General features: G+C 36.8%; 1 protein-coding gene across 11 annotated transcripts in view; it reads right to left on the bottom strand.

The window, feature by feature from the left end:
• Positions 1-20,114, bottom strand: part of PIAS2 (protein inhibitor of activated STAT 2) — a 155,111-nt gene that overhangs the window by 89,231 nt on the left and 45,766 nt on the right. For all 11 annotated transcript variants that reach the window (XR_005362421.1, XM_038543334.1, XM_038543340.1 and 8 more), the window contains 2 exons: positions 19,104-19,578; positions 6,946-7,030 (listed from right to left, as the gene is read on the bottom strand). Coding sequence is in view for 10 of the 11 variants with exons in the window: in XM_038543340.1 (XP_038399268.1) it covers positions 6,946-7,030; positions 19,104-19,578 (560 nt within the window). In the remaining variant the exon portion in view is untranslated. The remainder of the gene's footprint in view (positions 1-6,945; positions 7,031-19,103; positions 19,579-20,114) is intronic.

Genomic DNA, 20,114 nt, shown 5'->3' with positions numbered 1-20,114 from the left:
TGTCAGAAATACAGACTCTCAGGCCCCACTGCAGACCTACAGAACTAGAATCTGCACTTTAACAAGCTCCACAAGTGACATGAATGCATGCTGTAGTGCAGAAGTATTGTCCTTAGCCATTATCATTAATCTTTGACTGTCAAAGAGTACTAGAAATCAGTCCTTTCTTGAGAGTACCTTTAGTGTTCATTTTGCTCTCAAAGGGCCAGTCTTCTGTTTCATCATTTTCACTGGAAGGCAGTAAAGCACAACAGTGACTCGCTTGAGTTCTACAGTCCCAAACTGCAGGACCTGGGGCAAATCATTTAACCTGTTTGGAAAAATACTGCACCTACCTCATGGAGTTGTCACAATGATTAAATGTGTTAACAATACATGTATGCCTGGACATATAAAGTGTTCAACAAGTGTGAACGGCCAGCTGCTATTATTGTTAACTCTGCTATCACTTTCCTTTGCCAGTAGCATCTGTCCTTCTCAAATGTCTATTCAAAACATCCCTGTAGGGATCCCTGGGTGGCGCAGCGGTTTGGCGCCTGCCTTTGGCCCAGGGCGCGATCCTGGAGACCTGGGATCGAATCCCACGTCAGGCTCCCGGTGCATGGAGCCTGCTTCTCCCTCTGCCTGTGTCTCTGCCTCTCTCTCTCTCTCTCTGTATGACTATCATAAATAATTAAAAAAAAAAAAAAAAAACAGCCCTGTACCCTAAACAACGACCTCTTGTGAGCAACCCATATTCCACTCATGTAAAGCAAGAACATTTCACAGTCTGGGTGCTAGCTCAGCAACAAATCAAGACACAACATTTGCTCTCAAAGGTCTCATCCTAGTAGGTAACAGATATATACAACTAAAATAAAATGTGGCAAATGTGAGAACCTATTACAAAAAATAGGTGCTACAGAAAAAAAACAGAAGTTTAACTTTGTCTTAAAAGTTCAAGGCAATTATCACAGTCTAATCAAACTAGAAAAAAAGGTTTGTACAACAAATTAGCCTATTTCTAATTAGACACACTTCCATCATTAACAGTGGCTTCACCACTGTTATGTTAGTCATTCTCAGCAAAAGGAAAGGGTGAAGATCAACCAGCAACACCTAACAAAATCTTGTTAGGCTGGGAAACATAAAAAAAACAGAAATGGCAAGAGACATAACTAGAAAGCTAGATGGAAAAATGATATAGGGTTTTAAACAGCTTGCCTAAGGATTTAACTTCATTCCAGTAAGGGAAACTAACATAAACTGGGAAATGCAATGTGCTATACATCTTCACATGAGGAATAATGAGTAAGCATCTTCTGACATTTCATTTCTGCCAGTCACTGTTCTAGGAACTTCACATGTTGATCTCATTCATCAGACATAAAGCAGGCATTTACTATATGTCAGGCACTGTGACAGGCTTCAAGAATATAAAAAGAGGGATCCCTGGGTGGCACCGCGGTTTGGCGCCTGCCTTTGGCCCAGGGCGTGATCCTGGAGACCTGGGATCGAATCCCACATCGGGCTGCTGATGCATGGAGCCTGCTTCTTCCTCTGCCTATGTCTCTGCCTCTCTCTCTCTCTCTCTCTCTCTCTGTGACTATCATAAATTAATTAATTAATTAAAAAAAAAATATATATATATATAAAGAAGATGTTGTCACCATCAAGTTTGTAAATTCAAGCAATCAAATAAATGCAATGAACCTTTAATAGAAAATAAGTACACAGTACAGTGAAACAAAGTGTCTGTTTGGGGAAATCCAGAAAGGCATCATAGAAGAGCTAAGACTCAAACTGGCCCTAAAATATACCTCAGGTTTGCCAAGCAGAATACAAAAAAAGAAGATATGCATAAAGACAGAGCAGTCAGAGAATAAGCTGCCGGGAAAGAAGAGAGTGAGTGACAGGACATGCAATGAGACAGAAGATGAACAGAACAAGACGTTGAAGAGAATTGCCAGCCAATGGAGTGTGGACTTCACGAGCTATCATTCCAGGGTTTTAAGCACAAGAGAGAAAGAAAACACTGAATGGGCTTTAGAAAGATCACACGGTCAGCCATGAGAGTTAAGGGGCCCACTAAAATTGTATGGGCAGAAGTGGGGGCTTGAAGCCTACTTAAATGTAAACATCACAGAGTGATATTTAAGCATAAAAAATGGACAAGACTCCATGACTGACTAGATACAGAAGGCAGGATAAGAAAGGGGAGCATCTAGGGTGTGAGGGCTCAGGTTTTGGAATGGGACAAATGCTACTCACCAAGGTAAGAGGCAAAGCAAGTTATAGCATTCAGTCCCCCCCAGTCACTGAGTGAGGTGGTGATTACTTTTCCTATGTTACACTGGGTAAATAAGATTCAATGGGTTTTAGTACCTTACCTGGGGGGCATACAGGCAGGCTTTAAGTGGCTGAGCCAGAATCCACAATCCAGTTGATAATACTCCAAAGATCATGACAGCTCCCTCAAGGGTAGAGTTGCATCAAGTTTTAAATCGTCAGAGACATAAGAGAAGGATCAGTGGAGTGCGGCAAACTGACAGGACGTGGTGATTGAAATGTGGGGTAGTACAAAGGTGGCTTTGGGCACATCTCATGCCATTAATGAAATAGTGGGAGGAAATATACCAAGTACAAATCTTGAAGCCAGTTTATTTTTTCAACTTTGCACTCCTGGTGCCTGGAACATTGCCCATAATAGGTAATAAATATATGCTGTGAGACTAAATGAATAAATGAAAGCACAAAAGACAAACAAGTAAGTTTGGGAGGAACGCAAGTTCAATTCTAGATGTGCTGTGTCTAAGGTACCTGTGGGTCACTGAAGTAGGGACAGTGAGTATGGACTCCAGAGCAAAGCGGAGATTTTGCAGCCACAAACATAAAAATAACAAAGCACATTTATGGATACTACCACAGAGTAGTGAGAAGAGGATCACAGATTGATTCCTGGGCACATCTAAGAGAAGTCAGTGTGAGATGCTGAAACAGCATGATTAGAGAGGTAGTAGTAGTAAATGGAAGGAGAGTGCTAAAACCAAAAAGAGAACTGAACTCACTGATCAATCTTTACAAGACGCAATATTAAGAGAACAAAATAACCCAAACCTGAATGTATTCAAGCCTCACTGAGAGGGTACTATCACTGCAGGCAAGGGGAGAAGCTAGATGCACGGCAGTGGTTCTCAGATTTGTTAAACACTGGAAACAGTGGGGAGTTTAAAAACTGTTTCGGTTCCATCCTCAGAGATTCTAATTGAATTAGTATGAATGAAACATGGTATTCAGAGTTCTAAAAGCTCCTCCCGTGATTTCAATATACAGCAGAGTGTGAGCACCACAAGCACAGAAGTTAAACACCAGCACAAAATTTATGTATGGATCCAAATCCAGAATGTGTAAGATGCTACAGAGTCAATGAACCACTTTTTTCAAAGAGCTGGTAAAAAAATATAATATGAGAGGAAACCAGAGCTCCTTGGAGAAGTGAACAATTCCAGAACTGGGGCAGAGAAATTACAGAATGAACCTAGAGCATGCTGTGGTGACAAAACAAAAAGTACAGTAGTTCTCAGGAAAGAGATGGAGACATACCAAAGGGCACAGGAGCCAACCTGAAAGAACAGCCAAGGGACAGAGGCAGACCAGTTTGAACAACATTATCAGAAGACAGAATTATAATCCAGAGTACTCAAGAGCCTACACAGATAAAAGTAAATGACTGAATAAATAAATGGGGGAGAGGGGACACCTCTTCCTTATGAAAGAATAACTAATATGAAAAAGAATAAGAACAGAAAATTACACCATTGGAACACAAGAGTGGTTTCTTTTTTTAAGATTTTATTTATTTATTTATTAGAGACACAGAGAGAGAAGCAGAGACACAGGCAGAGGGAGAAGCAGGCTCCATGCAGGGAGCCCAACGCAGGACTCGATCTTGGGTCTCCAGGATCACACCCTGGGCCAAAGGCGGTGCTAAACCCCTGAGCCACTGGGGCTGCCCTTTTTTTTTTTTTTTAAGATTTTATTTTATTAGAGAGACAGAGAGAGAGAGAGAAAGAGAGGCAGAGACACAGGCAGAGGGAGAAGCACACAAGACTGTTTATGACAAAACTGCTGAAGGAGAAAGATCCATCAGTGAATGCTGAATCAGTGTGCAAATATCTGAAGAGAAATAGACTAGGTTGTGTGCCTGGTCTCAAAATATCTCCCCCAAGATATTTATTACTAACAAAAGAAAAAACAGTAACTTTATATAAAGTGTCAAAATCTAGTAGAGAGTACCTTACCCCAGTGATCAAGGTTAATGATGCCAAAAATAAGATGTATCAATATTATGCAGCTGAACACGATACACTAAGAAGGGCATATAACTTGAGGTATTCTTGCTAAAAATGCATAATCTCAAGACATGATATCAGACAAACCCGAATTGAAAAATATTCCACAAAATATCTGGCCAGGACTCTTCAAAAGTATCAAAAGTTATGCAAGACAAGGAAAACTAAGAAACTGTCACAGACTGAAAGAGACTAAAATGGCAATAACAATTAAAGGTAATCTGGGATCTTGGTTTGGATCTAGGAATAGAGATACACTAGAAAAAAAAAAAAAAACTGGTGAAATCTGAAAAGTCTATAGTTTAGTTAACAGTATTAGACCAAGGTTAATTTCTTGGTTTTGATAATTGCACTATGATTATGCAAGATGTTAAGAGAAGCTGGGTAAAGAGTATGTCTATTTTCATAACTTTTCTATAAATCTATAATTATTTCAAAGTAAAGTACTTTAAAAACCATGGGAGATAAAGACATCAAAAGTAATTACATGGGTCATGTTTAAATACTGAAACAATAAGAAAACTTGAATATGGGCTAGTCACGGTTTTATATTAAGGAATTATTATTCGTACTTAATAAGCAGTAAAGGTTGATCCCAAGCAAAGGACTATCACTGAGTAACAAACAAAACTTAGTATTAATGATAGGTTTTGGATATAAAATAACATTAATAATATAAATATAACTTAATTTTTTTCAATTTATTCTATTTATTTGTCGGCTGGTTGGTTGATTGCTATCTCCAAGATTTAAAGTACTTCCAAATTTACAAAAACTCAGTGCAACGTCTTGCACCCAGTGAAAATGAACCACATCAAGTTACATTCATTTCATTTCTTTGATAACTTTCACCTCTAAATTTTGTTTTCTGAAACTATTATTGTGGCTATTGGATCTTTTTTGAGACTAATTCTTGTACTGTCTTTTGTAAATTTTAGTTTTCAACACTTTTCCCCTGCCTGTGGAAGAGGCAGTCTATCTATGCAATTCTCTGTGAGGGCTCAAACTTCAAAGGGTCAGAACATACAATCATGTTGGGATAGTGACAACAGCACTCTCTCCCTCTATATATTAGTAAGGGTGATATGATTAATGAAAGAATCTAAAACACTGTCCCAGACTCTTCCACATAAAGAGAGCATCTTCAAGATGTCAGTGTGCTTAAGTGACATGAGGCCGGTAAGTTTGGATTCACATCTTCAGAGACTTGACCAGGCACATGAAGATATTAAAGACCAAAAAGTCCAACCTTTTTTTTTTTTTAAGATTTTATTTATTTATTCATGAGAGACACAGAGAAAGGGAGAGGCAGAGATACAGGCAGAGGGAGGCTCCATGCAAGGAACCCGATGTGGGACTCAATCCCAGGAATCTGGGATCAGGCTTTGAGCCAAAGGCAGACGCTCAACCGCTGAACCACCCAGGCATCCTAAAAATCCAACCTTAAAAAACGTATGTAGTTGTGTTGAATACAGAATTTCCAAAACTCAACTACAGAATTCTTATTTTTGTAAATTATTAACATTTCAGAGTACACAAGCATTAAATGAACAGCCAAAAAGGAGGCAAAAGACTTCTACTTTGCTCAATTCTTTTAACTCCATAATCCCAGAAAAATCATTTAACCTCCTAGTCTGTTTTCTTATAGTAAATCTTTAAGAATGCAATTTTAAAGAGTCACATAAATAATACATTATTAACACCAATGAGGACTATATTTTTAATTGGAAAAGTAAACACTACATATTTCCTTTTCTTTCCTTTTACATCTCCATTCATTTGCTCTTTAAAAATGTGTCTAAGTTTCTCCAATTTTTCTGAATGGCAAAGTTAAGAGTACTTTTCATAATTGTTTTCAGATTTCTACTAATTTTACGGTCCAGATGACCACAAAGCTCAGAACAGTGTAGTTTATTAATTCTTCTGGGATAAGAACCCGATATCTATCTTAACTCTTAAAGTGCCTCAGTTTGGATGATAACATTTTGGGATATCTTACCTTTAGGCTGCTATCACAAATTCTTTTTTATGCTGCTATATTTGAAATAAAATCTTCCTTTAAAAAAGTTATTACCAGAAAGTAATTCAAAAAATAAGCTGGAGTTTTAGTTAAAGGTTAAAACAGTTTTCTAATACAGAGTATTTATTAATATTTTAGTAAGCATATACTTCGCTTGCTTAAGAAACAATACTCCAACTCTTATGGACTGAATTGTTTCCCCAAAAATCAGGCTGAAGACCTGACCGCCCCCGCCCCCAATATGACCATATGTGAACTTAAAGCGGTAATTACAGCTGAATAACGTTATAAGGTTAGGGCCCTAATCTAATACAAAAGGCTTCCTCATAAGAGGAAAAGACACCAGGAACGCAAAAGCACACAGAAGAAAGGTCACGTGATGCAAGAAGGCAGCCTCTACAAGCCAAGGAGAGAGCCCTCAGAAGAAACCAAATCTGTCGACACCTTAATCTTGGACTTCAATCCTCCCCAATTTTGAGAAAATAAATGTCTGTTGTTTAAGCCATCCAGTCTGTTGTGCTTGTAATGGCAGCCCTAGCACACTAATAATACATCAACATTCATGAAGAAATATATTCCAAACATTCCTCTTACCTGGATATGCATATCTCTCTAACTTGCTGAGGTGTCAGAGCAAAAATAAAAAACTTCTCTTGAAATCGCTGAATACTGCTTTGAACTGGGGAGGGAAAAAAAAAGATAACATTCCAATATCCAAAAGATACAAATCCAAGGATGTAACCATGTGCAGTAACAATGCATTTCTGATCAAGAGTCTGCCAAATTCTGAAATTTGTATGGTTAAAATACTCCAAAATAAAGAAGTAGTAAACTGCAGTCATCTTGGAGTCATGAAAGTCACTTTAAAACAAGCTCAATTTTAAGCATTCAGTCTTTATTCTAACTAATTATAACACAGTCAAAATATAACTCCTCAAAATGACATTTCATCCTTGACTATAGCATTATCAAATGAAAACTTGGGGGAAGTAAAAAACTGCCTCCAGAGCTCTACACTAGACTCAGGTGATCTTTCATTTATTTCTTTGTGTTTTGTTTTCAACCCTTTATATTCAGTTACACAGAACATTCATATAAAATAAAGTTTTCAACTTAAAATTTTTAAGTTGAAAACCTAAAAATCCGAATTACTTTTATACAGATTATCTAGTTAAAAAATTACCTAATGAAGTCATCCTTAACCATGTTATTAAAAACTGAAATCTACTTCACAAAGAACTTTTTAGCAGATTCATCCTGATGTATTATTCATTGTTCTAGTGCTCATTACAAAAAATAATGCAAATAAAGCAAAAGCTAGCATAGAGACCTTCTACTTCCTAACAAGTACTGCCAACAACTCACAAGGCAAAATGGCTCTTGCGTGTGTTATTGGCCAGTTTTCCTGATACATAAATAAACAAAATGCCAGTTAAATATCCAATGTCAGAGGACTTCCATCCACAAGTCACACCAAATTAAGAAAAATATTAAGTACCTGGGTAAAACATTTTAAGAACAGTTTATTATAGCAATTATGTGCCTAGAAATCATGTCATAAAATGGCTCGCATTTTCCTAGAACATTTTAAAAAAGGAGAGGAGGGAGAGGAATGCTGTTTATGATGAAAGCCTAAAAATAAAACAAATGCTAAGTCACAAACCTAAGTATGGAGCAAAAAACACAAACACACAGCTATAGTAGTAAGTCTCTCCATTTCCTCAATCCTTTTCACTCTTCAACACTCTCTTGTGTGGATTTCATTTCCCACTCTCCCCCCAAAGTTAAGGCCATTTCCCTCTCTATCCACAGTTAAGGTCACCAATTACCTCTTAAGTGTCAAATTCAATAGGCTTTGAGATTAGAGGTGAACATATTGTATTTTCAATCAGTTAATGGTATAAGCACCAGTTCCTTCAGCCAGAAACTTCAAAAGGTCTAACATAGGTATAAATGGAGTTCTAGAAGAAGAGAAAAAGGCATTAAAAAAAAAAAAAAGTTTCAGAAATAATGAAAGAATACTGATTAACTGATTGGCATGGGCAGAGAGAGGAGGACCTTTACAGGTCAAAACTAAGCAAAGTAAATACAAAGAAAGCTACCTAGTCACATCAAAATCAAACTACTAAAAGTCAATAATGACTATAAAATCTTGAGAGCAGTCAGGGGAAAAGAACATTACATACAAGGGAAAACCAATATGAATAAAGGCAATGTAAGCCAGAAGTCTTTAAAGTGGTGAAAGGAAAAAACTGTCCCTGGAAAACTCAATACCCCTCAAAAACAGGGTTAAATGATGACTTTTATATAAACAAAAGCCAACAGAATTTGTTGAAAGCAAATAAGTAATAGAAAAGGAAACTGTCAGGATAAAAAGAAATGATACCAAATTCAAAACCCAATTTTCCAGAATAAAAACTACTGCTAACAATAAAGTGGTAAAGGTAAAAGAATGTTGGTTTTTCTTATGATTTCTCTAAAAATACAACTGTTGAAAGCAAAAGTAATGGCACTGAAAGGCAGGATTTTTAAGATAGGCAGAAGGAAAGATACAATAGCAAAAAGGATAGATAAATGAAACTATCTGCCCAAGAGCTGTGATTCTGGCTTCATTCTGATAAGCTTGATTAACACAGATCTAGATGGATCAACTCCTTGTGCACCAAAAATGCCAGGTATCTACAACTACAGCTTTGGTCAGTTCACCCAGTATAAATGCCAGTATCTGAGGCCCGGCCTGGGTAACTGGAGTCAACCTACCCAGGAAGTACCCACATGCCATGAAACTTACACTGAAACTGGAAGGCTTCCATAGTCAGCATATGCCAACATTTATGTACAATTTACAGAACTTGCAGCTTAATGTTAGCAGTTTAGATCTTAGCACATTTTTGCAGAGGCTTTTATTTTGACATACTTTTAGACTTATTATTTGATGGTAAATTTTCTGTCCAAAGCATTAATACCAAATAACTACCCTGTTTCTATGAAGAAAAAAAAATGGATGTTTCATCACTCTACACCATAACTGAATTCCAGGAACTTACAGCAACAAAAAAAATTGTGCAGATGCTAAGAAAACCCAATTTGTATTAACACTGACCATTTTTATGAGACAATTTTATGACAGAATAGCAGCCAAAAGTACACTAAACTTGCCATAAGGTAAATCTATTAGCAAGACTGTCATTTTCATACAGATGAAGAGAAAGAATGGCAATATATAAAGCAGAAAAATGCAGGTTTTGCCATGCATTTTCTGACCATCAGTGTCTCTAACTTGGGATCAGAAAACCAATTTTACACAGACCACATGAACACTTCCATGTTAATCGTAGCAAATGAAAAAGGAAAAAGACCATGACTCAGGGACATGAATCCGATACTTCACTCAAACTCTTTCCTTTTTTAACAATCCTCCATAAGGTAGATTCTATTTTTCAAAGACAGCTACAACAATATCATCCCATCACACCCTGCTTATAACCTTCCAATGAGGGATCCCTGGGTGGCGCAGTGGTTTGGCGCCTGCCTTTGGCCCAGGGCGCGATCCTGGAAACCCTGGATCGAATCCCACGTCAGGCTCCCGGTGCATGGAGCCTGCTTCTCCCTCTGCCTATGTCTCTGCCTCTCTCTCTCTCTCTCTATGTGACTATCATAAATAAATAAAATTAAAAAAAAAATTTAACCTTCCAATGAAGCGGTGGGGTCTCTATCATTCTCCCTTTGAACTTGAATGGCCCCTTGTGACTGCTTTAATTGATGGCAAAGTGATGGCATTCCACACACACACACACACACTCACACACACACTCTTGAGACCCAGCCCAAACTAGACCAGAAGAAAAAGCTTTATTTATGTAGGTATTCTAGTCAAAAACCAAGTGAGTCCAAGCCAACAGGTAGCACAGATACTACATATGAGTGAAGATGCCTTCAAGTGATCCGAGCATCTAGCTATCAAGTCACCCCTCAGTCTCTAAGTCTTCTCAGCTAAGACCCCAGACATCTTGGGCTGGAGACAAGCTAGCCACATACTGTCCTTCCAATTCTTAACAGGGAAAATCCATGAACATAATAAGATGGTTGTTTTACACCACTGTACTTTGGAATGATATATTATACAGCAATAATAAGTAAAACATTGCCACAATTTCATGAAGTAATGTATTAATTTTTTTTTTACAGATTAACTTATTTATCCATGAGAGACAGACAGAGAGACAAAGACATAGGCAGAGGGAGAAGCAAGCTCCTCGCAGGAAGCCCAATGCGGGACTCCATCCCGGATCCCAGGATCACACTGTGAGCCCAAGGCAGATGCTCAACCACTGAGCCACCCAGGTTTCCGAGCATTAATCTTATAAATTCCAAGTTCTATCATTATGTCTAGCTTCATTTATAATTACTAACTGATGAGGCTTGATGATATGACATAATGACTACTCTAGGTTTCTGGATATTGGTTCTTTCTACCTTTTTAAGCATAAGTAAATCAGAATAATCCTGTATCCTCATTTTAGGCCTACTGGTTATTATCCAAGTGATTTAGGAAATTCACATAATATCTCCAAGTCCTTCTTTACTCCTTGATTAAAATGGAAATTAAAAAAAAAAGGTGGATTAGTAAAATGTTAAGATTGTATTTATTTGAGAGAGAGAACAAGAGCAATGAGAGGAGGGAAAGAACACACAGACTGCACCGAGGATGAAGCCCAATGCGGGGCTCCATCTCAGGACTCTGAGATCATAACCTGAGCCAAAATCAGGAGTCAGATGCTTAACTGACCCAGCCACCCAAGCACCCTTCATCTGCCTTTAAGAGGCTGTTTTGTAGGGATCATGACCACAGGGTCATGAGATCCAGTCCTGCATCAGGCTCTGTGCTGAGTCTGCTTAAGATTCTCTCTCAGGGTGCCTGGGTGGCTCAGTTAAGTGTCTTTCCTTCAGTTCAGGTCAAGATCCCAGAGTCCTGGGATCAAGCCTCAAGTCAGGCTCCCTACTCAGTGAAGAGTCTGCCCTTTCCTCTCCCCCTGCCCCTCCCTCCCTGCTCTCTCAAATAAATAAAATCTTTTAAAAAAATTCCTCCCCTCTCAAGCTCACAAAAAAAATTTTTTTAATTTAAAAATAGGGGCGCCTGGGTGACTCAGTGGTTGAGCATCTGCCTTTAGCTCAGGTTGTGATCCTGGGGTCCTGGGAACAAGTCCCACATCGGGCTCCCCACAGGGGGCCTGCTTCTCCCTCTACCTATGTCTCTGCCTCTCTGTATCTCTCGTGAATAAATAAAATATTTTTTAAAAATTAAAAACAAAGGCTGTTTCATGGATCAAATGCAATAACATATTTGAAAGCATCCTGAAAACAATGTGGCACTATATATATATGATGTATTTTCAGTTCCAGAGGTCCCAATCAAAAGTATCTGCTTTTAAAAAGAGCAAAATTTCAAGAAAAAGATATACAGTCCAACAGATGCATTTTGCCAACTATTCAATAATGGCTTTTTCTTGGTAAGATATAGTCAAGTAGAAAATATTTTAACATGCCTAAAAATATGAACTATTGTTAATAAAATAAAAAATTTCTCAAGCTCCCCCATTGCAGAAAGTTATATGGACATCTTTTGATAAGCTAGTTTATATTTGGTCAAGAATGCTTCCTAGCAATGAGTACCTAAGTTAGCAGGGGCTTATAAAATGGCCCACTCAGGGAAGAAATAAACCAAGATGTTTTACAGACAGTTTTGTGGAATATCATGGCTCAGTCTAGCTAATCTATAAAATAAATATATTTTGATACTTTATATCATAAAGTAACAATGAATAAATCAGTTTATTATACTGCACTAAGATCTCTATTCTGATCTATCTACTGCCCTATCACCCATCAATTAACTGTTCCATCACTGCCAATCAATGAATACTCTTAGTTTATTCCTTTTCCTATAGTATCTCTGCATCAAAAGTTAAGAGGGGGAGCAACCCTCAAAAATAAATAAAACTACAGAAAAAAAATAACCAAGTCAAACAATTATAAAAGAAGTGAATATAAAAAGTTCTGTTCTATATTCACAAATTAGCTCATTTTTGGTAACTCATTTCTTAACACACTGGAACTAACAGGCACACAGAATGCTTTCAATAAAACTTAAGTGATTCTACATTCCAATATTCAATTGTTTACAAATAGTTATCATTGACATTGCTTTTTGTGAACACTTTTTAAATGATTATCCTCCTATATACACAAACTTTTCTCATTTAATGAAATTCAACCAGAAACCTGAGCCATTTGAAAGAATTTTATCTATATAGAAATCATCACTGGGACGCCTGGGTGGCTCAGTGGTTTAGGGTCTGCCTTTGGCTCAGGACATGATCCTGGAGTCCTTCTCCCTCTGCCTGTGTCTCTGCCTCTCTGTGTCTTTCATGAATAAACAAAATCTTTAAAAAAAGAAGAAAAAAAAGAAAGAAATCATCACTACATTAATAATCATCAGTGGTGTTTAATACAAAAAGATTTTTTTCCCTATACAACAGCTATAAAAGATCATGTGGGGAGAGTAGAGGTTTCATGCTTCTTATAAGAACGACTTTAATTCAGGATTTTGAAACAGAATAATTGTCAATTTTCCATTTACTAGAAATCATTTCCTTTACCCCATCCTCTTCTTCATCCTCTATATCCAGTTAGTCATTAAGTCCTGCTTTCTAAAAATTTCTTATCAGCTGCTTCCTATCCCTTTTCACTACCACCATCCTACTCAAACCTATTATGGTTCATACAAAACAGCAACGTTGCATCTCTGCCAGCCTCCCAACAGAACATAAGTGCACAGCTGGACACCCTCAGCGTCTTTGTCATCACCCTTCTTCTGCTCAAAAATGCTCAGCAGCGTCCTATTTCAGAATGAACCCAGTCTAAGCTCCCTTATGTATAATCATTTCCATAACAATGGCCTCACCTCTTCCCTAGCAAACCTACATTTCCAGTGTCTTCCCAAGTCTTATGCTCTATTCAAAACAGTTTCCTCAGTCAAGTCTCACAACTATGCCACTTTCATTTCTACTCTCATGACTACTCATAGTTCTCCCCTTTCTTCTCCTATAAATGCCATCAATTTAAAGTAGACAAATACATACTCCAAAGCTCCTTCATGTCTCACTCCTATTCCACGAGGTCCCATCCCTTAGGCTGATACAGTATTTGAGTTTCAGACACAATTTATAGTTCTTCATCACACAGGCATATACCTCATTGCTACCTGGCTCTCATGTTAGCAGTACTTCCCCAACTAGATAACAAACTTCTTAATGGCCATCTTATACTGCTGACTTCTCTGGAATTAGACTACATGGCCATATTCAAATTATATCATTATATACTCATTAACTGGGTTAATAAAAACGATGCAGATAGTGCCTGATTTTATCCAAATTCCTTAGAAGTGAGATTCTATTTTAATGGCTTTCCATTAATGTGAATGAACATCACTTTAAACCTGTTTAACTGTACCCAAAAGCTTAATGAATATTTCCTAATATTCAGGAATTTAAGAATATGAAAAGATTTTGATCCTCATTAATTTTTCACCTTTTAAAAATTAAAAGACTAATAATAAATTAAAAGACCAATACTGATGAGGGTGTAGAGAAAACAGTACATTCATACACTGCTGGATTATAAATGGGCACAAGGCATCTGAAGCAACTGCTGAGAGCAGAGTATCAAAATATCAAGCACTCAAACTCTTTGACCCAATAACTTCACAGAGGCATTACACTTCATAAATATGCACCCAAGTATTCAGAAGCATATATGCAAAAATGTTAACAGCAGCAATGTTTGAAAAACTGCAAGAATAGTGACTGACAATGCTAGATACTAAAATACTTTCACATAAATAAAAAACTAAAAATATCCATCAATAGAATAGTGGTTAAGTGATGGTCCATCTACCAGGTAACAGATCTGTTGTAACCCACAAATCTACAATATATTTCCAATGAACACTTAAGAAAGAGAATCATGAGGCAAAACTCTTAAGAGGTGCTATTGGCAGATGATACTAGAAGAGTGTCCTCTCTCATAAGAAATGTGGCACAGTGGCTCTGCAGTTGGAAAAAGTTATTTTAATGAACAAGAAGAGAAAGAAGATGACATAACATATGCAGAAAAAGAGTTTATTATTGACACAACTCTAGGTGGATAATATATGACATTAAAAGGGACTCCCCCCCACTCCAAAATAGGGGGGGACTTTCCCCTTCTGTTATATTTCTAGGATGTTTGAATTTTCAATTACTAGCGTAAATTACTTTTGTAATCTGAAAAGTACAATGAAGAAACTTTAAGGAATTAAAGACTCAAAATACATTGAAGGTATTTCACAAAATACCAACAGCTAGATGTATCAACATACAATGCTTATAAAACAGAGTGAACAAAATGAGCTAGTCACAAACGTATATATATATGTAAATATACATATATACATATATATACACATACACACACAATCACATAAATTTCAAAAGCCAAGTTAGTTAAACATTACCTTTTTAAAAACTATGTATGGTAAAACAAGTAAAGGAGAGGAACATAAATTCAGAATAGTTATTTAATTCAGAAAAAGCAAAGAGATGGCTTGAAGACACTGGCAATGTTAATATTCCTTTTTAAAAAATTAGCTGGGGGCAGGGAGGGGACCTGGGTGGCTCAGCTGATTAAGTGTCCAACTCTTAATCTCAGCTGAGGTATCAATCTCATGGTCCTGAGTTCAAGCCCTACACTATCTCCACACTGGACATGGAGCCTACTTAAAAAAAAAAAAAAAAAAAAAAAGGACAAAAAACAAAACTAGGTAGTGGTTTCACAAGTGTTCATTTCATTGATGTTCTTTATATCTTAATATTTTATATATATTCTTTTGTGCAAACTGAATATAGACAAATTTCTTAAACAGAAAATTCCCAAAGGATTTCATCCTCAAAAATTATCTTAAAAAAAAGAAAAAGGCAACTGAAAAAAAAGAGAAAAATACAGCCTGTGAAAGCAAGTCAGAATAGTTATTTAAGGTAAGAGAACAGATTTTTGTTAGTTTTTGGATTATGAGGTTATCCATTTGTTATAGGAAAATCTTAGCTACAAAGAACCTCACTTTTTTTTTTTTAAGATTTTATTTATTTATTCATGAGAGACAGAGAGAGAGAGAGGCAGAGACACAGGCAGAGGGAGAAGCAGGCTCCATGCAGGGAGCCCGATGTGGGACTCAATACCAGGACTCCACGATCACGCCCTGGGCTAAAGGTGGCGCTAAACCGCTGAGCCACTCAGGGATCCCAAAGAACCTCATTTACTATTGTATACATTCATGTTTTTTAGATACCACAGTTTGCCATTTTAAATGCTAAAATATTTTTATTTTAACCATTCTGAATAGAAATAATTCCAAACTACAAAACTATACAACATATCTCCCTAAATAGAATATATACATCATAGTTGTTTGGGGGGGGGGGTGTTCTTTTTTTCTTTTTCTTTTTTTTTTTTTTTTAGCATCACTACATGTACTACTACTAGCAGGTTACTGGTTTCAACATCCCAAGCGGTTTGGGAATAATATTTTTTGACCTCTTGTGTCGATTTTTTCTACCATGGCTCTTCTAAGTCTCTCTCGTGTTGTCAGTTAATTCCTACTTAACAATATGTTGATGGCTTAGAAATCATCTAATCAACTGTATATAAAAAATACACAGACTGACATGCAGAGGTCAAGAATATGTGCTTTGAAATACGGATTTGATACCTCTTTTGACTCCTGAGGATTTTTAGTTCTCAATTCCCAAATGTAAACAAGTTTCTCTTATAGCAGGTTTCCAAACAAATGGACTTCCCCAGAATTTTTTTATATTTTCAATATCATAAAACCAAACTAATAAATACTAAGGAAACTTCTGGATGTCATTACATTGCCTTAGACCCTGTGACACTGAAATTTTCAATTTAAGGTCATTACTGGAAATGATTAAAATTTTTCCACTTTCATTTGGAAGACTGTATGCTGATGCGGTTTTCTAACTTTCTCCCTCCAAGTATGAAGGAACATTTCTTAGATTACGTCTTTATCACTCTGGCATAACAAGATTACATACATTGAGAAAACGATATTCTTTTTCTCCTTAGGGAAAGCAAGACAGGGAAATGTTTATTGTTTTAAAACAAGAATCAGTTTATAAATTCATAAAAACAAAGATAGGCAGGACTCTTAAAAAAACATATGAATACATAACTTTTACATTGAGCTAATATTTCATAAGCCCTGAGGTTATATGTTTTCTCTTACATTCTAATTTAAACTATGACCAAAAGGCAGGTTTTTCTTAGCTACTCGTTAACACAAAGTACCTCGGGCATTATTTTATCTAAGCAAAATGAGATAGGAAATTTATTTTATATTTATTTTAATAAACATTATTTTAATAAACTTATTAAATTATTTATTTTAATAATATTTATTTTAATAAACTTATAAGAAGCCTACTACTACTGTTCTTTAACCTTATGGAGGTTAATGAAAGAGAAACTCTATGAAAAATACTGAAAAGCAAGAGAACTCCAGTTTCTATTTTTGAACAAAGCAGGGAAATAAGGGAAGAAAATCACTAAAGCCTCTCCAGAGTTCATCCCTTGATACACCACTGATGGTAATGAGTAGAGAAGACACATAGCTGCATCTTCTTTCCAGGCATGCAACCCTGTCTCTTCAATCCCTTCCACTGTTAACTACAATCCCACAGGCCCTCTTACCTTCTCAATCCTCACCTTAAACATACTCCTGAACAGTCCCATGAGACAGGGTCACAAAGCATATTACCAGTCTGAATCTTTCTCAAAATACACACAAAAAAATAAATTTGCAATAACTGCTGAGAAAGAAACATGGGAATGAGCCATGATATGGTCCACTGATACATATGAAAAACCATGATAAAAGGAAAAATTAAAATAAAAAATCAGATTTTTGCAAAACTATATGCATAACTTCTGATGGTAAGTAGTAAATCTAAAAAAAATTCTGGAACCATTTTAACCAGATAAATGAACCTGTTAAAAAAAAGTTAAAGATGGGGGTGCCTGGGTGGCTCAGTCAGTTAAGCGTCTGGCTTCAGCTGATCCTGGGGTCCTGGGATGGAGCCCCGTGTTGGGGGGGGTCTCTGCTCAGCAGGGAGCCTGCTTTTCTCTCCCTTTGTCCCTCTCCACCCCCTGCTTGTGCTCTTTCATGCTCTGCCTCAAATGAATGAATAAAATCTTTAAAACAAAAAGTTAAAGATTACAGTAAAAGCATAAAGGAAAGGCAACTGGGTAATAAACATTTAAAATATTTGTTCCTGTTAATTTTAAAATAAAAAATCTAAACAAGATACAAGCTTTCACCTGTCAAAACCACCAAGATTTGTTTCTAGTAACACTGAATAAAGGCAGAAGAGGGATCCCTGGGTGGCTCAGCAGTTTGGCACCTGCCTTTGGCCCAAGGTGTGATCCTGAAGTCCTGAGATTGAGTCCCACATCGGGCTCCCTACACAGGGCCTGCTTCTCCCTGTCTGCCTGTGTGTCTGCCTCTCTCAGTCTCTCATGAATAAATAAAATCTTTAAAAAAAAGTGGGGGGGGGCAGGAAGAAAGGCAATGAGAGATATTCTCTCACTTTGTGTAATGTAAACTGGTTCGCTCTTCTGCAAACTAATTTAGCCAACATCTTTTCAAGAGGCTAAAATTAAAATGTTCTTTTTCTTTGATGCAATAATTCTACTCATAGGGCTTTTCAGAAATAATAAAACGTGAACACAGAATCCTTATTTCATAATGAATGTAATTAAGAAATAAAATGCATTACTCTACTTGCCTGGCTAAGTATTGCCAGATATAAACATTTAAAGGGAGGAGAAAGGGGCTGGGAGAAGCATTAGCCACCTTGGTCTGCCACCAAACAGACCATACTGACTCCATTAACCAGTTCTACCCCTCGAAATTTCCTTCTGGCTCAACCAAGATACACAGCAGCATAATCCTATACAAAAGGAAAAAAGCACATCGATGTTTTTAAGCGAGTTCTCATATGACTCGAAATAAAAAGGGTTTTTCCAGGATGAGGGGGAAAAAAATCTCCCAAATTAACTATGAAATACTATTTCCCAAACAATTTATTTCACTGAAAAATCCAAATACCTCTGTAATGATTTCATTAGGCAATAAGAAATTATACCATTATAACAAAGAAGGCCACTGATGTAGGTAAAAACTTGTTAAAGTCCCAATTTTTAGTAGTGATAAAATTTATTAAATTTTCTGAGCAGCTGATGGATATTAAAAAAGCTAAACGTGTGTCAAACTCAGTTTAGAAAAAAATTAAGTATAAAAGATGTCTTAGGAAAGCAGTTTAAACATTGTTAAACAGAAACCAAATCTCTGTAAAAATATCAAAACACAAATTATAGACAGCAAGCAATATTTGTACCTGTTCCTACATACACACAGAATTAATTTGAGTTCTAAGCTGCAAGAATGCTAGTATGATGAACTAACAGTTCTATACTAGATTTCTTTCACAGTTGCCAATATTTTTTATCTGGCATTGATTTGGCATTAATGTCTCAATTTTATAGTATTAAAAGTAAATCATTAATCACTAGTTGAAGGCCTCTTGCTTTAATTATTCTCTCGTCCGAAAGGAACTGATTTCTCTGACACTTACCTAAACTCGTGGGCTTGATGAGAACATCAAGGACATCATAAAAGGGCAAGTTTTTTAACTGCACGTCAGGATGGACAGGAGGAATTGGGGGAGACGGCTGCTGCATCTCAAACGTGGGCTTAGTGTCTTGAAGCAGCACAGAACCAACAGGAGAGGATGGTGAGTGAGGCGTAACTGAGGTGGAAGGCAGCGCGTGGATTCCAGCCACAGCCAAGTCAGGTTCTACAGGTGATGAGCTACCATCCAAATTGAAAACTGAAGATTTGATTGTGGATAAATCAGAAAGTCCTTCAAGAGTCCGTGGGTATCGGCGTCTGTACAATTCTCGGATTTTAATCTGAACCGCAGGGCTGCAGCCACTCTTCAATAAATGCAACGCCCTCATCAGGAGGTCATGTTTGCGTCCACTTTTATTCCGTCCAGCAAAGCCTAGTAACACTTGTAGTTCAGAAACCCTAAAGCTAGAAACCATATTCTAAAAGGAAAGGGAAAAGAAGGACATAAGTCAAGAGTCACCCTCAAGCACATAAAAACCCCCATCTAAAATACAGGGTAAAATCTGAATTTACCAGCATTTTATCATGTGGTATATGCTAGTACCCAGCATTATCACATACCACTTAGAATCGATCCTATTTAGAGCCACTGCCCGCCCAAGTTACATTCAAGTCATGGTGTTAATTAGGGTTTGCTGAATTCTTAATTTTGATAATCAGTTTCTATTTCCACTTATGTGATTATGCTCAAGTATAAACCCGTATTTGCTTTATGACTATGAAATTCATAACCAGTGAATACTTCCTTTTCAAAATTAAGTCCTATCGATACAAAATGTAATGTTACAGCACTGTTATATATTAACCAAACAAAAAATCAGATTTTTGCAAAACTATATGCATAACTTCTGATGGTAAGTAGTAAATCTACAAAATCAAGACAAAACTGTGATCCAAAATCCCATGATTTTTCACTTAATAATTTCAAAATTATTAAGGAACAAACAACATAAGA

This window comes from Canis lupus, chromosome 7 (assembly GCF_011100685.1).
Source record: "Canis lupus familiaris isolate Mischka breed German Shepherd chromosome 7, alternate assembly UU_Cfam_GSD_1.0, whole genome shotgun sequence".
NCBI lineage: Eukaryota > Metazoa > Chordata > Mammalia > Carnivora > Canidae > Canis > Canis lupus.
The sequence above is the reverse complement of the archived record's forward strand: the minus strand, read 5'-3'. Positions and strand labels throughout refer to the sequence as shown.